At 39.5% G+C, this 16,292-nt stretch overlaps 2 protein-coding genes across 2 annotated transcripts in view; both read left to right on the top strand.

The window, feature by feature from the left end:
- The window catches only part of IQCH (IQ motif containing H), a 64,819-nt gene extending 62,975 nt beyond the window's left edge, over positions 1-1,844 (top strand). Inside the window, exons 20-21 of the mRNA XM_032194525.1 lie at positions 266-374; positions 1,726-1,844. Of these exons, the coding sequence (XP_032050416.1) occupies positions 266-374; positions 1,726-1,827 (211 nt within the window). The 3' untranslated portion in view covers positions 1,828-1,844. The remainder of the gene's footprint in view (positions 1-265; positions 375-1,725) is intronic.
- Positions 1,845-5,148: 3,304 nt separating this feature from the next.
- On the top strand, positions 5,149-7,623 carry C11H15orf61 (chromosome 11 C15orf61 homolog). The gene is made up of 2 exons (XM_032194792.1): positions 5,149-5,479; positions 6,914-7,623. Exons 1-2 carry the CDS (start codon positions 5,149-5,151, stop codon positions 7,039-7,041), a joined length of 459 nt encoding a protein of 152 aa, XP_032050683.1. The 3' UTR covers positions 7,042-7,623.
- The last annotated feature ends 8,669 nt before the right edge of the window (positions 7,624-16,292 follow it).

Here is a 16,292-nt window from a genome sequence, read left to right on the forward strand (position 1 = left end):
ACTGGTAGTCTCTTACTTGGAACAGCTGAAACCTTACTGCTTACTTCTGCTGTTGATTAATAAAAATTATTTATTACACAAATCCTTTCTGTTGACAAGTTAAAATGGAGCCTCATCTTTCATATCTCCCTGAAGATTGCCACCTTGTGAGATTGAAAATACTCATTAAATTCCATCACCAGACAGACACAAATGAGAGGGCGATTGTTTTTAAGCATGTGAAGGGAATCATTGGTAAACTCATTTGTTTGGATATCATTAACAGAACAATCGGAGAGGATCTCCAGGGGGTCCTCATGACCTTTGCTCGCAATCTCTTCATCATCCATCAAGAAATATCAGCACCTAATATGCAAGGCGAGACCAATTTTAAGGTGAGGTGTTAATTAACTAACGATCCTGGTTAATTTCTGTACAAGGGCTGAAAATACCTCATGCTGTATCATAAACAAGTGCTAAACCATTCCTTTTTTATTGTTAGCAGTATGTATTTTACAGTGTCTAGGTCAATATAGTAAGTCTCCCAATGAACCTGTTAGTTAAATTTAAGTTTGAAACTTTTTATTTGAAAAGAGACATACTTTAGCTTGAAATTATTTGTTATACAATGCTCCTGATTTTCCTCTGTAAGAAGCAAAGGAGCCACTGGCGCTGCTTCAGACTGTTCTATCACAACGGTCTATTTTACTTGAAAGGCACACCGTCAAGGTAAGAACCTTAAATTAGAAACAAACTTCTAATTCTCGAATAGTTCCTTAGATTATTAACACTGATTTCTTGTAAGCAGGCAGACACTGAGTGCTTAGTCCATTAGTTCACATCTTGCAACGTGCCAGCAATTTCACAAGTTAATTTTGTTCCCAATTTTTCTCTGCTCTTTCAATCTGCCCACAGTGCCCATCCCTGTGTGCTAGAGGATGCTCTAGGGAGGTGCCTGTGGAGGCAGGACAAAGCGCTGGGGCTTTTTGCACTGGGAATGTTCCCCCAGGAATGCCTACATTTGCTCTGAAACTCCTTTGTGACAACCTTGCTGGCAAAAGGAGACAGTAAAGCAATCACGAATCCAACTCCATGCCCTGAAACAAGCACTCATTACAATGCTGCTTTTTGATTCCAGAGAATAGCTAAATTTTCCAGAGGGAATTCTTTTGCTAAACTCTATGACCTTTTTATAAAAAAAAAAAAGTTTCTGAGATCTTGTCTGTAAGCATTTTGTAGATAGGTGAAGGGGAGCAATGTGTTATAGATTCCTACCTTAAGTCACATAACATAATTTATATTGGATTCTTTCCAGTGTTAACTCTCTCCGTGTTTTCCTCTAATAAGCAGACTGTGAAATGACAGCTTTAGAGAACATACAATTAGATTTCATCATGTTACAGGAAAACAAACGTTTTTTTTTCAATCTGAGGGAGTGAAAAGCAACCAGAAGAAAATTACAAAAGGGAAATCTTCATAGTGAGTTAACAGTGATTTACATTTGTGAAATAAAGCACCTGTTAGCTGGTTAGAATTACAGATTGCAAGGAATTATATTTTTATTTATCCAAGATTTGTGCATATTTACTATTAGTTCTAACCGTTCAAAGTAAATTCTCTTGCTGCATCCTGTCCTGTGTAGCACTGGTTACCTTTTCAAGGCAAGTAGTACCAGCTGTGCATTTTGGCTGCTGGATTTCATTATAATACCCATTAAATAACTTGTATTCCTTGAATCCGTTACAGATGGCAATTCAAGATATTGAAGCAATTCTAGGAGTTACAGGAGAAAACAAACTGAAATTGGAAAAAGAGCAACCTTCTGAAGCAGATGCTCTGAAAAAATAGTTAACTGAAGATGTTTAAGTGCCTTACTCTTTATGCTTCTGGAAATGCTTTCTCATCTGTAAGAACAGGTTTGGTTTTCCTTTTCTTTCACAAGCATTGTCTTGTGACTATTAACTGAGATCGTACATATCCATGATTTTGGAATGTGTTTAGAAGAATATTCCTTATTTCATAAAAATGAACTTCAGAAGCAGAGGATCATAATAAATATCCCTGATATTCATATGGTGGATCCTGAGGTACAGTATTTGTTTTTAAAACCTTATTAATAGAATCAGAGCCTCTCAGGGAGAGGAGACAATGTACCTTGACCTGCAGAACGCAGACCTTTTAATTTTACCAAGTGATTCCTCCATCAGGCCAGCAACTTATAACTGACCTTATTGTATCTTCATAAAGATGGGTTAATGAATATAAACAGTCCAGAAGATCCCTAGCTAATTCTCCCATTGGTTAGTTATCCTGACTGTTAACACCAGTGCCTTATACATCGTCTGAACTTCCAGGAATTGGATCTTGTTGTGCTTCTGTCTGCAAAACTGAAGAACTGTTTAGTACAAAATGATACCTCTCTGTGGAAGGAATCTTTCTGAGTCAAATTCTGTCACTGGTTTTACAAAATGAAAATGACACTTTCTTCTTTTATATGCCCCTGCACGCACCTAGAGGTATCATGCTGTCTTTATCGCTATATCAAATCAGCAGATCATACCAGATTGAAAGGAGTCGTCCTATGATCCTGAACTCCTTCGCAAACCTATCGTCTTCTAAAATACAGGCTTCATGTTTTCAAATAAAAATCTAAGTATTTTTGTTTAATTTTTATATATTTGTTCTTGTTCCTTTCTGACATGTCATCTCAATATTGTTTGTTTTTACAGAAATTTTACACAGGTCTTTCTAATGTGAAATTTAGCCAATGAACAAACTTCATAGAACTCTTTATGGTTAGAAATGGAAGTCTTTTTGGCTGTGGTAGGTACAACAATGATCTCTCACTTGCCGAGAAAATAATATGCCAAAAAGCAGAGTGTAATTGTTCATTAGTTCTTCCACTAAGACAAGATATATTTGTCCTCTGTTTTTCTTTGAAGGGCTACACACAAGTATGTTGTTCTGACCTTTTCCTCTCTGCATTGATAATATACTCTCTCCTATTTTAGTGCCAAGAAACTATTTCAGGAATTCTCACCTAGCTTCAAATCCAAGCTCTATTAATGTCCTAGTTTCTTCAATAAAAAAACAATATCCTGGGGGAAGAGGAGGCATACAAGAAGACAGCAGTATCAGCCAAGGAGTCAGTTAGTTTCTTAAGGGTTAAGGAAAATTATGCCTTGATCCAAGCCAGAACAACATAAGGTCTGAGAGGCTCATTAGTTCACTGGCACTTAATAGACTGCAGTGTCCTAGGAGTAAATGAAACCTGCACTTCCTTATGTCTTTGTTCTGTTCTGACAAAAGAAAACTGTACCTGTTTTTGCAGAGAACAAGTGATCTGAAAGTTCCCATGGTGAGAGAGATTTCTCAGTATGTGCAAAGTGTGAAATGTATTTCGAGGAAAAAAGTTTTTAATTACTATTAACACTTCTGAGCGTTGAGCTGATGGAAGGATTGAAACTGCTTTACAGTCTCTCACATTCAACTCCCATGCTGCTGGTGCCAAAAATGTATTTTATTTTTTTTTTTAGCAATACAGCAGCTATAAACTGAAGTTAAAATCTTCCCCCAAAAAGTCAGAAATATCGTTATGATTCTCCTGTTCAGATTAGTGGATTATTTATTCCCACTCACTAACAGAGTAACAGAGTTCTTGAACTGTAGCTGGAATTTTAGCACTATTCAGAACATGATCTAGACTGGGAAGAAACAAAGCAAGTGGGAAATGTGGGAATCAAAAGAAAAAGGTGGCCCAGGTGTGTCTGCTTACCAGAAATTCCCAGAGAATTCTGCAGCTAATGATTGCAAAGACCCAGGCTGATTCCCCAGCTGCTAGGGGTGGAGGAATGCTTGTGGAATTACATGAGGGGAAGTGGGGATTGGCATCAACTGCAGGAGACAGACAATTAAAATAAAGGTTCTGTGCTTTTGATGGGCCAGGGCTGCAAATGAAGACGTGCATTCAGCTGATAGCATTTCACGGATCACAAAGGATATTTTAAACATATGCATTAAACATGTTTTTGCAATAATTGACAGAGTCTGTAGCTTATGAATTAGCCATTTGAGGTTGTTCTCCCTGTTTTGTTGCCATCTGATACTGCAAGTGCTTAGAAGCCTGTAGGTGCCTAGATGTTTACCCACACAGCTTCTCAGGCACATAAGCTTGTTCAAGACTAGAAAAGGCCTCCAGGCAAAACACACCAAGGGCCAACCTACCCATTTCAGTGTCCTTAGCTACATCAAGTCATATTACCTCAGTGTACAGGGCTATGAGCTGTTCAGGGTCATAGGAGGCTGGAGGCTGAAGAAATTTTCCCTTCTTCATTCACGTTTAACAGAGTGCAACGCAAAGCTAACTGCAAGGTATTGTGAAATAAATACTTCTTTAAACCAAAGTATTTGTAAAACGTTCACTTTATAGGCAGTATATGCTTACTGGAGGTAATTTTGACCATGCAATATAATAGCAGAATATCACTGTCAGGATGCAGTGCGTTAGTTCTGCCCTTCACCTCAGTGAACCAGTATCACACTGCACCTTCTTTTCTCTCCTTAGTCACTGTTGCTACTAATAAAGGAAGATATTAATGCTAACTGTATGCTCTATTAATTATAAGAAGGTGAACTTGAGTCAAATCTGTTACTGACAATGATTTATAATTACTGGTTCTACACACATGTAGTACACTACAGTAAATAAACCGGGTACATCGTTGGGTAGTAATTGATTAATTAGCACATTCATACTACATAGCTCAATGGCTTACGATCGCTGAGTTTGAGATATTACTTGCAATTATTAAAAGGAAAAATCTGCCCCTACTTCCCAGCTTATTCTGTATAATTTTTTTCCCTCAAACACACAGCGCTTCAACCCCGTGGCTTTTATTCCGATAAACCACACAACGGGACACGGGCTGCGGATTTTAAACACTTTTAAGGGGTTTGGGGCAGCTCAAGCCCCCGTCAGCCCGCTAAGAGGGACTGCTGCGGGCCGGGAAGGCAGCGCCGGGCGCCTTGCTCCTTCCTCCTCCTCAGCCCCCTCAGCCGCCACCGCCTCCTCCCGCCCAGCGGCAGCGCGCAGGCGCGGCAGGGAAGGGAAGGGAAGGGAAGGGAGAAGGGGAAGGGGAAGGGGAAGGGGAAAAGGGAAGGGGAATTGGGATGCGGGCGCTGAGGCGGCTGCATGAGGCGGCCGTGGGGGCGCTGCTGTGGCGGGGGGCGGCCCCTCCGCGCCCGCCCGCTTCGGAGGTGCTGAGCCAGCACCTGCGGCAGCGCGGCCTGCCCCACTGGACCTCGTTCTGCGTCAAGTACAGCGCGGTGCGCAACGACCAGTTCGGCCTCTCGCACTTCAACTGGCGGGTGGACGGCGCCAACTACCTGGTGCTGCGCACCGGCTGCTTCCCCTTCGTCAAGTACCACTGCTCCCGGGCAGCCCCGCAGGACCTGGCGCTGCAGAACGCCGCCTTCACCGCCCTCAAGGTCCTCAACGCCGGTGAGTCGCCACAAGGGGCTGGCGGCTTCCCCTCGGCTCCCCCCTGAGGGGCTGAGGCAGGGAGCGGGGTCTGGGCGCCCCCCGTGGGGGTGAGGGGAAGGGGACGGGACGGGGCCCGGTGGCGGAGCCGCTCCGCGCCTCAGGGGACCGGGGGGAGCCGGCCCGGGGAGAAGGGGAACGGAGCCGCCTTCAGCCTGGCTGGAAGGGGCTGGGTCAGGCGCTGCTGGTCGCTTTGGCTCCGAAAAGCCGAGGTGTGGGACCGAGCTCGGCTGAGGAGAAGCCTCAGGGGCCTGAGGGGGTGCCCGGTGAGCCCCGGCGCTGCGACAGGGCAGGACGAGCCCTGGTAGGGACAGCTGCTGCTTCGATGGTAACATACAAACCGGTATAGGCATGCTTTGAAATATTACTCTTCAAAACCTGCTCAGGAGATAGAGTTCTTCATGCCACAGGCACTGCCAGCGCTGAACTTTCCATCAGTTTCTTCATGTTCCACTTAAAAATACACTCTCCTTCACAAGTCTTCAGTGAACTTTTGCTCCTAAGGTCTGCCAGCCCTCATTCGCTGATCTTTCCAGTCATTGAGAGAAAATGCAACCACAGAAATTGATTTTATTCAATAATAACTTTTAATCTGATTTTGTCTTTCCTTCCCCGCTGTCGGACCATTTATCTGCTCTCTCCCTTGCAGCTACTGTACATGTTTAAATGATCAGCAGGCGTGACTAAAAAGTCAACTCACCACCCTCTTTTGAGAATCTAGCTTTAGCATTTAGGTAACTAAGCACCTTAAATTGTTTCTGTCCCTTACTGAATTCAGGGCCTAAACCCATCGCCATTTTTCTTCCTGTGTCTGCTCTGTGGTAGGTGGATAATTCAGCGGTGCTAAAAATGATGGCACTTTCTGTGTATCCACCTTCCTGCTCGTTTTGGTTTTGCTGGAGCTGGTAGTCTTGACTACTGACCTCATTTTTCCCCAGAGCAGCTTCATGTTGATCTGTGAAGTCGCTGCCTGTTTTCCTTCCCACTTCTGCCCTGATCCACGGCAAAACTGGGAGCTGGCAACTAAGTGGATGTCAAGAGAGTTTATGCTTGAGTGTCTGTTTTTTTTGTGTTTTGTTTTGTTTTTAATTAGCAGGAATTACACTATATACATGATCATCTTTCACTTCTTTCATCCCATTTTCTGTTTGTTTTAATTCCTGTGCACTGCTGCTCTTCTTCAGCTGCTGATTCATGTGTGTTTGATAGGCAAGAAGCATAGCATGCGCTGATACCTACTTGTAAGCATTTCAGTAAAGGCAAAATCTTAAGACTCTAATAGGAATGTTTTTCCTCTATTTTAATTTCTGAAGCATTATTCCTTACTGTTAATCGGCAGGTTTAATTTTCCTGGCTTGTTATCTTTGTATGTAACGTGTTTTTGTCTTTTCTTAGGCATCCCAACTTTACTATATGGAATTGGCTCCTGGTTCTTTGCCAGTGTCACAGAGACTGTTCATACGAGTCATGGCCCAGTTACTATTTATTTTCTAAATAAAGAAGATGAAGGTGCAATGTACTGAAATCATGCCCTCAAGTACCTGTCATTTGGTGGGTTTTCGTGTTACTGCTGCTACAAATGTCTATTCCCTGTGACTAAAAGAGAACTGAAGGCAATTCTTTTTTTTTTTCTTTTTTTTTTTTTTTTTCTGTGTATTCTTTTATTTAACATGTCCTCAGGAAGCTTCACAGAATTTTTTGGTCATAAGAACAGGTTTATTTTTGCAGAGGTTAGTAAAGTTGAAAAAGTAGAAGCCTCAGGAAAAGAATTAGTATTTCTAAGGGTGTTACAATTTATATAAGTCGGTGACTAGAACTGCTGAACAAGCTTCTGATGATTTAAAAAAGAGAAGTGTGCCAACTTATAGGACTGAATTGTAGCATGTGGGCAAGGAAACTGTGAATATATCAAACTTCTCAGAATGTCTCTGAAAACACTAAGCTGCTCAGATTTAGACTGACGACATGCTTTGTAATATATTAATTGTTGTATTTGCAAGAATGTTTGAATGAATCCACAGCAGCGACTCTTTACAACTGCCCAGAAGGCTTTTTGGAAAAGTATGCCCAATAAGTTAAAAATGACTATTTGTATCTCATTTCTTCAAATGATATTTAAATAAAATATCTAAAATACATTTTATGTTTGTTTTGTTTTACATTGTATTTGAATTCCAAATACCTTCATTATGTTGTCTTTTGTTTGCTTTATAGGTAAGTAACAAAACCAAAATAATCTAAAGATTTAGTCCTCTACACTAACTGAAAAATTGCTGTTCTTTTTTTTTTTTTTTTTTTTTTAATATGAATGAAAAGGATTCTACCCTCATTACCATCCAAAGCAATTGATTTCTTTAGCTGTAGTTGAGAGCAGGCAAATACAATGATGGAAAGACATAAACTCAGCTGGAAACCTAGGGAAAGAAAAAGCTTTAGGGAATTATTTGGATAGTGGAAAATGGGGAATTATTAGATAATAAGCTCAAACAACAAAAACACCTGTACAGGATGTGTTACTGTTGCTTAGTTTTAATGCCAGCAAATAATGCTGTCTATTCTAAACGCCAAGTCTGGTGATGGAAGTTGATTGTTCCAATTTTCATAAGTAGGAAGATAAATGTAAAATGAGTAGGTACTGTTTTTGGAGGGTAATCACTATTCCTAAATAAATTATTATCAAGCTATGGCTACAGTATAATGTAATTTAAATACTTTTTTTTACTTAATTCCAGATAATGGAACTGTTTCCCACTTAATGAAGCAATACAGTTTTCTAAAAGCAACACTAAATAATGCTTTAATCAGAGAAACGCTTACGCTATTATATTTAATTTTGGCCAATACTCTTGATACAAGTTAAATGGGTCTCAGAGATGAAGATACAGTATTGTAAGAAGCCTCATTAATAATAAAAATGACTTAGTGTTGTTATTCTAGAACTGATTTTCACTGTATTGGATAAAGTTAAATAACTGCAGCTCATAAGTTTAAAGTCAAATACTGCTCATTCATTGCTGCGGATCTTGTCAATATCTTGCTGTAAAGGTTTAGTCTCAACGCGAGGTTGATAAAATGGTTTTTAATTACCAGACTATAAATACAGCTCTTCATTGGAGTTGCACCTCCACTCACTGCAGCTTGTTTGATTTCTGATAATGTGTACTGCTGACTTTGCTTACCTGTTTTTCAATAAATGCAGGCAACGTGACTCCTTGTCCATACGGTGATGGGCAAGTCTCCTTAGAGAACATCTTTGACAAACTACCCTATTGATTACTGCAATTCTGTGCTGCTTGCAGCATTAAATAGAGACTTGATTTCTTGTTCAATGATCTCACTGTGTAACAATTAAGCAAATGTAATATTTTCTTGTATTACATGAAAATCAATAGACCTCTTGCTCTTATGAAGCTGATCATGCTAAAGGATGAACTGGAAGATGTCTGAGGGCAGAGTGCAAATATAGTCGTTCATTTGTTTTGTTAAGGCATGCATGCAACCTGCTACAGTACATAAAAATGGAAAATAGGCCATTTTTAAGGGGTAACACAAGTTATTAAATGATAATGAAATCACTCAAATATGAATATCAACGTCCTTCGTTGCCTTCAAACAAAGGTAAAATACTTTGTCTCATTCTCCTAGCTACAAATGGGGGCTACTTAGCTTTGGCCTGAATGCAAGGTGGAGATGTTGATGGCCAAGCAGGCTCATAACATGTTTCATGTCTGAAACATCTCTGTAAGGCTCTGGGGGATGTGGGAATGGCAAGGATGGGCATGCACTAGTCCTGTGATGGCTCAGTGCTCAGCTGAACCCTTGCTCTTTTGGCTTCCGAATCCTCATCGCTGTAAGCTCTTGCCTTGGAGCTGTCAAGATGGTGCAGTTTCAGGAGAAGAGGCTCTTCTGTTGCAGGTTAGTCCAAAGGTTTGACCTAAAGGGTGTCTCTAAAGTACGCTTTAAGGATGAGCTTCTAGCAGTTTAATTGTTCAGAGATGGATTTGTGTGGGTAGCACCTACCTGCGTTCTCTTGCTTGTGAGGCCCTTCGGGGTTGTCCTGTAAACCCATGGCTTCAAGAGGCAAACTTGTAGGGAATCAGTCTTTAATTCTTCTGGTCCAGAATAGTTCACTCGTAGTTGTTTTACTTAGCGAGTTCCTTTTTCAGTGTATTATGCTATGCATACGTTGTGTACGCAGCATACGCTTCTGTTGACAAATTTTTGTATAGATGATCAAGTTACCAAGTGACCCTTCTCACTTTTTGTGGATTTCATTTGCTCCGCTTCCTTTGAAACAAAGTGCAGTTTATCTTGTAACTCGTGCCTTAATTATCTCTCTACACTGTGTTCAAGGATGATGTTTAAATGAGCGAGAGATGACATAAAAAGGCAGGGAGCTTTGTTTCACCTCCCTTAACAACTGCTTGGGATAAATGAAACCTTACTCTAAACCCAGAGGATCAGGTAGCTACTTCTTGTAGCAGACTTTTTAAACAGTAATGACTACTGGGGGCATCTTAGCCTAAACGAGTGCTTAGCATTACATCTTACCTAGGTCAATGGTCTCAGGTATCCAAGTTAAACTGTGTTACTGTAAATTAATGGAAAATGTAACTGCGCTTTGCTGAAAGATCAATGTCCAATAAAGGCTGCACAATCAAATCTTGTTGCAATGATTGAGGTCCTTAATTGCCTTTCAAAGATAAGGTGGTAATCAACATAGGTTTAACTGATCTTTTTTACCAGTTCAATTACATGCTAATGACTACAGCCAAGTCAGGATCTTTAACTACTTATACTTATTAAATCTTATGTTTGTAGTGAAAAATTACTTAAGCCACACAATCGATAAAGCCCAGGTCTTAATTACTATATTTCACTTTTATACCTTTTTGTATGTTTGACAAATGTTTCACTAGAGACTGTGTAGCGCTAATGATAGTACCCCAAGAAATACAGTTTTCTGTTATTGTCTGCTTCTCCAAACTGTGTCAAGATGTGGGTGTTTTCAGGGTGGTTTCAACAACATTTGTGACTACTAATGCAACTTACATTCTAGGCAGCTCATGGTACTTAAATATATTTATATTTTTATGGATAATAGCACTGCTTTTATTGCTAGAAGATGTACTACCTGAAAACCTTCCCAGCAGACACAATTTCAACTTGAAGTTCTTAGCTTTTTTCCATTGTAAATGAACACTAGACTTAGGTACATCAAAGTACAGATGGCAGCGAAGTACAGATGGATGTTCCCAATTGTTTATGGTTGGTACTTCACGTTGCCTCAAACATAAGTGTCTGTGTCCCTTCCGCTGCATCGCCCTCCTTTCCCTGGAGCATTTCACAGTGTTTTTTTCCAGGAACCTGGAGCCACCTCCTTTCTTTGAGTTATGCAGCAGTTGGATCCCTCCACAACTTACTTTGTGCCTGAAATGCTGCAACTCCGAGAGCATTGAATCTTTTTTTCTTGATTTTTGGATATTTGTCCTTACTCTCAAATGTACACTGTGAATGCTGAAAATCCAGAAAACTGCAGCAACAACCTTAGCCTGAATTTGAGTCAATTGTTTGAGAGAAACCGTCAGTCCTTTCTGAGCTCTTATGTGAAAGTGCAGTAAGCAGCTCTGCATTACTGAAAGCAGCTCTGGCTGCAGTAGGAAGGCAGGTGAATTACTCATTGACAGAAAGGAAGGCTTTTCCCCCCCCCGTAACTTCTTGTTTAACTGCTGAGACTTGGGAGGCTGGAGAAGGGAAGGGGACCAATGGTTTTACATGTAGTACTTCTGGAGCCTGCAGGAAAATTTGGTGGAGGAAATGTTTATTCTCTGACAAACAGACTGAGCAAATGAGACTGAGCAAGAACTGCTTCGGTGGCATAAAAGAAAAGGAGTGGAGTGGTGTTTGGATGGGAAAGGATGGATTTGGTAGGAAGGATGTCTAGAATGTAACTGAGAATAAGCAAAACATGTCTGGTTTTAAGTTGCTTGCCTCGGCCTAATTCTGTTGAGATTTAAGTATTCTCAAACCTGCTGACATTCCGCCTGCTACTAACACATTCTGGAAAAGGAGAACAGGAATCTAGAGTTTGTTCTTCATGCGCTCAGAAGAGAAGTGTTCCTGCATTTTGTCACAGGCCTTATTGTTTGTGACAACTTAAAATTGATGGAATAGGATTTATTGGAATCATTTTGTAAGCAAGAAAAATGAAGAAAAGTTTGAATTGACTAAATAGCCACCTTTGAAAAGCTAGCAGCACTATAAACACCCTGGTTGTCTAAATCTCTTTGCAAACCATAATTGTAGCTTTCCCTGATGTATGCTATTCTTGAAAGAAACGTAGGTATTTCTTAATAGTTGAGTGCCCTTAGGCTTCTGATTTACACCAACTTTGCCAGAAACAAAGGAGATTCTGCTTCATATATTATTTATTTCAGCCATTTAAATTAAATTGGCTTTGCTGTAACTCCTTAATCATGTTCACTACAGAAAAGGAAGTTGTCTTGGTATTATTCTGAAACACACAGTTACAGAAGTGGATGACGTGTCGTGTGTTCTTGGGCTACTTCATTCAGCTGAAACGTGCCAACAAAAAGTGGCAATTCAGGGGTTGCAGGAAGGGGAATGTAAAGTAGAAATCATCACTAATACGTTCCAAGTTTAGTTGAAGGTTTTTTGGTTTCTAGAAAAGAATAAGATGGTATTACTGTGTTTGCAATTAAGTCTTTTAAATAAAGCATGTGTGCAGTGGAACACCAAAATTTGCATTAATGATTGGGAAACTCAGTGTAAATTATTGACCTTTGTGAATTAGAAAGTGAATAAACACAGCCGAAATAAAGAAGGCTCATGTATCACAAACTATTTATTACTCACAGATGAGTGTAGTCTGACCTTAATTATTTATGCTAATACATCATAATGTTCTAGTAAATGCACTGCAATACATTCTTAGAAAGAAAAACGTATTTTTTATGTGCAGTCCACATAATGAGAGCTTTCTGCAGTGTTGCGAGAGGTCACGATTTTTGTCTGTGTTCAAGAACCCATCCAGATTATTAACATTTGCAATGAGGCGGTTGTCTTGCAGAAAAGCCAAATATATATTTATTCAGCATTTAGAAAATAGAGAGGAAGCCACTAGATTTGAGATGATGGAGTACTTTGTGTTATACTGAAGACAGTTCGGATGCATTATGGTTGCTATTTGCTTGGTAAGGTAGAATATGTATGGCTTAGATTTTAATAGCAATTGCATCACTTTAAGCACAGTTTATGAGCCCTGTACTAGTTCATTATAAAACTAATTTATTACTTGCGATGATATTAATAACCCTAATAGAGTTAAAACACAATTCAAAGCAGTCCTTTGGACAACAAGTGACTGAGGAAACTTTCAATCTTCAAATGCAAATTTTGAAATAGTGTTCTAAAGAACACTTGAAATTTTTGACTAAAATTATAACTATTGCAAAGTCAAATCTACTTCTCAGAAGAAGAAATGCCATTAGATACAGTTGTTACACGCTTAGTGATTCATGGGCCTGGTTATACACATGCTTTGTGATGTATGAATTATTTAGTAAGAAAAATCACAATAATTTTGTTGTTACTCAAGAATTTATAGGTTGACAGAAACAATTATACAGACCCTGAAGCTGGTCTGGTGCAGTACGGTAATATCATTAACTATACACAGCCATTTTTGCTCAATCCAACTGGTCGAGTTTGTGCTGCAGTTTTTCAGTAATTGTGCATCATATCTAGCATTTAAACAATATTAATTTTATTATGCATGAAACGTGCCTGTATTCTTTAAGGTACGTTCATAATTTCAAGCAAGAGCTTTAAACATCAAATTTATGGCTTTGTTGTTTTTTTTTTTTTTAAACTCAAGATGAATTTATGATGATGAGGAGTTTTAATAGATCTGTTTAAGGCTGGATTCTGCTCCTACTGAATTGAAAATCAGATGAATTCATGTCCTGAGTTTTGGTTCGCAAACAGCCCTTTGCCTCTCAGTGGCATTGATTTGTGTCCGGAGGCTCTGAGTGCTGAGTTTCTGCCTGTTTAAACCCCTGCAAAATGACTGAGGAGCAGTGGGAAGGCCTGGAAGGAAGGCAGCTTGTTTTCTGCAAGTTTTCAGAGCAGGTTTTAAGGGATCTTGATCTATGCTTGTAGTTATCAAGGTGGTACACCTGGGTGATACTCTCCTGGGAGATGCATTTTGAGAGAAGAAAGGCCAGAGGTGATAAATTTGGTAAACCAAGGACTAGCATTTAGATTCTGCTTCCTGTGAGTCTGTTTTACATACTGTATATGAATTAGATGTAACATAGTACAGTATTGCAGTATACCAAAACATTTTTAATAGTTAAAATGTTGAATAACTTTTAGCATGTGTTGCTAACAAATGTCAACTATATAGTGTGTTACGTGGTAAATGCACATTGTTCCCGCATCATAAACTGGAAAATTCTGGTGGTACTGAGGTTAAAGTTTCCCAGAGATGCTCAGTAGGAGCCATAACGAAAATGTGGGACGTCCTGACTCTGCCTTATCCTCCGCTTCCTTCGTGTGCCTCGTTTCCTTCTCCCCAATGATCTGAGCATAGGATAGCGGAAATTATTTTGTGGTCCTAATACTGTTGTTCATGCACTTCAGCTCCTCATACAGCCAAGTGCAGCTGGCATAATTTACCTGCTTTGATTTCCACTGAAGATTACAGTGTGTGTACTGTAAGGGTTGGTGTAAAAATAGCAGGTAGGTAAAGAAGTGCTGCGTAGAGAAGACTGTGTGAGCTCTGAGCACTGCATTATTCATCTGCACTGGCCTGATTCGCTCTGAAGATTCAGCTCATGCATCCCTCCGCTGATGGCAAGGAAAATGGGGAGAGGAAACCTGCTAGACACAGGTCCTTGAACAGGAATATTCACGAACTGGGGCAGGAACTTCAGCTCTGTCCTTCCTTCCCCTTCTTTCTATGGACTTTTGCTAGCAGGACTAGAAATTTCATCTGTGGTAGTGAAACTTTGCCTGTGGTAGTGAAAAGGTGGAAAATGAGTGTGTTAGATAGCTTCCTTTGCAGTGGGAATTAGAGAGGGAAACAAGTAATAACTTATTTCCTTACTTTTTGAGGGCCTCGCAAATTGCCATGATAACCATGTTACAGGGAATCAGTGGGGTACAGCATTATTTCCATACCGCTTACTGATACTCCTCTGAGATCCTGCAGCATGGCAAAGATGGTAATTTTAGTATTTTTGTGTGTCAGCAGTTTGCTTTTCCTTGAAAACAAAAATTTATTTCCTTTACGTGGCCATCTCCAGATCTCCTCTATCCTTTCCAACGGCAATGGAAAGCAGCAGAGAGCAGCAGCAGACTGCTCTGAGACAATTGTTCCTGCACTTGTAGCACACAGCCAGCCTGGAAGTCTGTGGCACTGAAGAAGGATGTTTCCCCTGCACAAATAAAAATAGAATTTATAGAAGTCAAGGGCTTTGTGATCCTCCTGTAATTAAAGAACTGGTATATTGTTCCCTTGCAGAATTTGAATATTAAGTCACTGTAGATAGAAAATAATTTCCAATACATAATCATAAATAGGAAATTCATGTATATTTCTTGCTGGCAGCACGTCAGCTGGATTTAGTGGAGAAAACTGGACTGCTTCATTATTTTATTCCTTTGGAATTCTTGAACTTCTTCTGTCAGAAAGTTTTAAAGAAGAGATTCTTTGGATGATTACTGAACTTTAAGAATATTTTATGAGATATTAAAAATACATTAAAAATACCTGTGTTTTGCTACCCATTTTCCCCCCAACATTGAGGGAAAATACAGATTTATTTAATTATACCAGAAATTGTGGAGGGTGATTAACTTAGTTACAAACAGTGCAGGTAGAATGGAAATCTCTTATGAAAGATGGGTTCTAAAGAAATATGTAGCAAAAACAAACCTGTATCTAGACACACATACTTTATGCACTTTACTTCTTAAGATATAAAAAACTTGAAGTTTGATTACATCTGCATCAACACAAACCAGAATGGGGGATTAAGGTTATTATTAGCCCTGGAAAAGCTACATAATATTTATGCAAATTTGGCAAATTGGGTTGGTTTTCCCCATAGTCTTGTAAATGAAAAAGACATTTTAGAAAAATTGCAGTTCCATAGAAATTCTATGATTTTGTATCCTATTCTTTAAAATGTAATAGAAAATGAATCTGATTGAAATGAACCTGATTGAAAGGTATACAGGGACCTCAGGTAAAAGGCTCATTTGAACAGAAGGAAGTCCATGTGGGAAGCAACAATTCCTTAGATATTTAGGAGCTGGGGCTCTATTAATTTATAGTGTAGGAACTAAATTATGAAGTTATTGAACAGAGATAAAATTTATCTCTGCTAATGGCCATTGAAAGATTGTGGTTTTTCTTTTTTCCCCCTCAAGCTCAAACAATGTCGAATTCTGATGTGAGGAAGCTTGAAGATGGTTCAGAATTAAATCAAATGCACATTCCATTTTTCCCCTCAAAATTGATAATATAAGTCAAACAGTCCAGTTTGTCATATATGATAATGTGAGAGATTGTGATAAAATGCACAGATCCATAGCCTACAATTGAGATTAATGCTCTGAACTGAGCAGCGAAGTCTTGTGCTGCTGCGCTGTGCCAAGCAGAGAGCCTTCTCACTAACTTCTGTCAAAAAATAAGCTATTTTATATTATTTTTTATACCCATTCTTGGTGCTGCTGAGGAAGCCGG

This window comes from Aythya fuligula, chromosome 11, assembly GCF_009819795.1.
Source record: "Aythya fuligula isolate bAytFul2 chromosome 11, bAytFul2.pri, whole genome shotgun sequence".
Lineage (NCBI taxonomy): Eukaryota > Metazoa > Chordata > Aves > Anseriformes > Anatidae > Aythya > Aythya fuligula.

Excerpts from the sequence above, each read along its gene's own strand:
- C11H15orf61 (XM_032194792.1), top strand. The coding sequence starts at position 5,149 with ATGCGGGCGCTGAGGCGGCTGCATGAGGCGGCCGTGGGGGCGCTGCTG. Across the intron at positions 5,480-6,913 it reads CCTCAAGGTCCTCAACGCCG|GCATCCCAACTTTACTATAT; the intron begins GTGAGTCGCCAC and ends GTCTTTTCTTAG.